This window comes from Sinocyclocheilus rhinocerous, unplaced genomic scaffold (assembly GCF_001515625.1).
Source record: "Sinocyclocheilus rhinocerous isolate Xijiao unplaced genomic scaffold, SAMN03320098_v1.1 scaffold1590, whole genome shotgun sequence".
NCBI classification, from domain to species: Eukaryota; Metazoa; Chordata; class Actinopteri; order Cypriniformes; family Cyprinidae; genus Sinocyclocheilus; species Sinocyclocheilus rhinocerous.
The window spans coordinates 611401-612888 of record NW_015651328.1 but is presented as its reverse complement, the minus strand read 5'-3'; the positions used below and the strand labels follow the sequence as shown (position 1 = coordinate 612888).

Here is a 1488-nt window from a genome sequence, read left to right as displayed (position 1 = left end):
TATATATATAATTGTCTATTTCAATCCTTCACTTGTCTTCTCTGTTGTACCTGCAGGGCAGTAAGGGAGAGAGGGGACCCATGGGCATCCCAGGTGCTCAGGGTCTACCTGGAACTAAGGGAGAAAAGGTTTGTGACCATATAAACAGTAATTAAGAGTAAATTAACTTTCTTCCTGTTTAAACTGACAGAGTGATGAGGTTTGACCACATGGGGGCAGTCTTAACTCATGATTGGACTCTTTTCACTAGAGGACATCTATGCACTTAGATAATTCATGTCCATGTTTCCAAATAATGCCCCTCAATTCAGTATGAAATATCTTCTTATGGACACTTTAATGTTTGTTGTCCTTTAATCTATAATATCCTTGCTGTTTAATACATTGAATATTGGCAGTAAAAGCCAGTTGATTTAATGTGCTCTGAAAGTTTACGGTAAAGTAAGATATTACCAACAATAAATTCCCTGTGCCTCACCCATTAGGGCTGACACTTGAGAGATGTCTGATGTACAATTGCATCTCCTTACAGGGATTCCAAGGCAAAGTGGGATCAAAGGGAGACGTTGTGAGTACACCCTCAGATAAATGCGTACACGTATTTATGGAGTGAAATAGAAACCATACATCACAGTCCATATCATAAAAGATAACGACTGAAGGAGACATTGATGGATCTCACCTGCTTCTTTCACAGGGTGATCCTGGTGTAGAGGGATTGGCTGGAGAGAAAGGAGAGAAGGTAAATAAGGCTGTAGTCTGGTACATTTATTTAATAGATTTGTTCCAGAGGACTTCTGTTCATCTTGAAACTGCGTCTCTCCGTCTAACAGGGACAATCTGGGGAGCCCGGACCTAAGGGACAGGTAAGGACAGTCTGAAGAGCACAGATAATGCTATAGGTGAAATACATAATTTAGTTAGATTCAGCTTTTGTAGTTTGTTTTACAACGCTGAAGGACATGACAAAGGTGAATTGTGTCAGTTTTTATTTTATTTTAGAATACTTTATGCTGTCTCAGTTTTATGAGCACATTTAAACAAGCCATTCTGACGTGTCAACTTTTGCCCCAGTCATTGGTGTGAGTTATGGGCAGGACTACTTTTTTGTCCTACAGATGGAAGACTGTGAATGGGGCGTTTATGGGCGTTTATTATTTTCTTTAACTGAAATCAAGCTGAAATCAAATAAAATATAATTACATGAAAAAACACTTACTTAAAAAACTTCATATGAAAATATGAAATGTTGCCTTGGCAACTAACTGAAATAAGTCAAAATCCTAAATTACTAAAACTAAAACTGAAATAAAATAAATGAAATCTTGAAATAGAAGTACTGAACTAATAAAAATGACAAAAGCACATAAAAATGATTAAAACGTAAACTAAAAAGAAAATAAAAGCTGAAAAATAAAAAAGGTAATTCAAACTATTAACAAATATAGTTAACAATAAAATTATTATTTATTAATTAAATATTAAATA

General features: G+C 35.2%; 1 protein-coding gene across 1 annotated transcript in view; it reads left to right on the top strand.

The window, feature by feature from the left end:
• LOC107712764 (collagen alpha-2(IX) chain-like) overlaps positions 1–1488 on the top strand; it is a 20216-nt gene that overhangs the window by 13085 nt on the left and 5643 nt on the right. Inside the window, exons 24-27 of the mRNA XM_016518100.1 lie at positions 57–128; positions 533–568; positions 698–742; positions 834–866. Coding sequence (XP_016373586.1) covers positions 57–128; positions 533–568; positions 698–742; positions 834–866 — 186 coding nt within the window. The remainder of the gene's footprint in view (positions 1–56; positions 129–532; positions 569–697; positions 743–833; positions 867–1488) is intronic.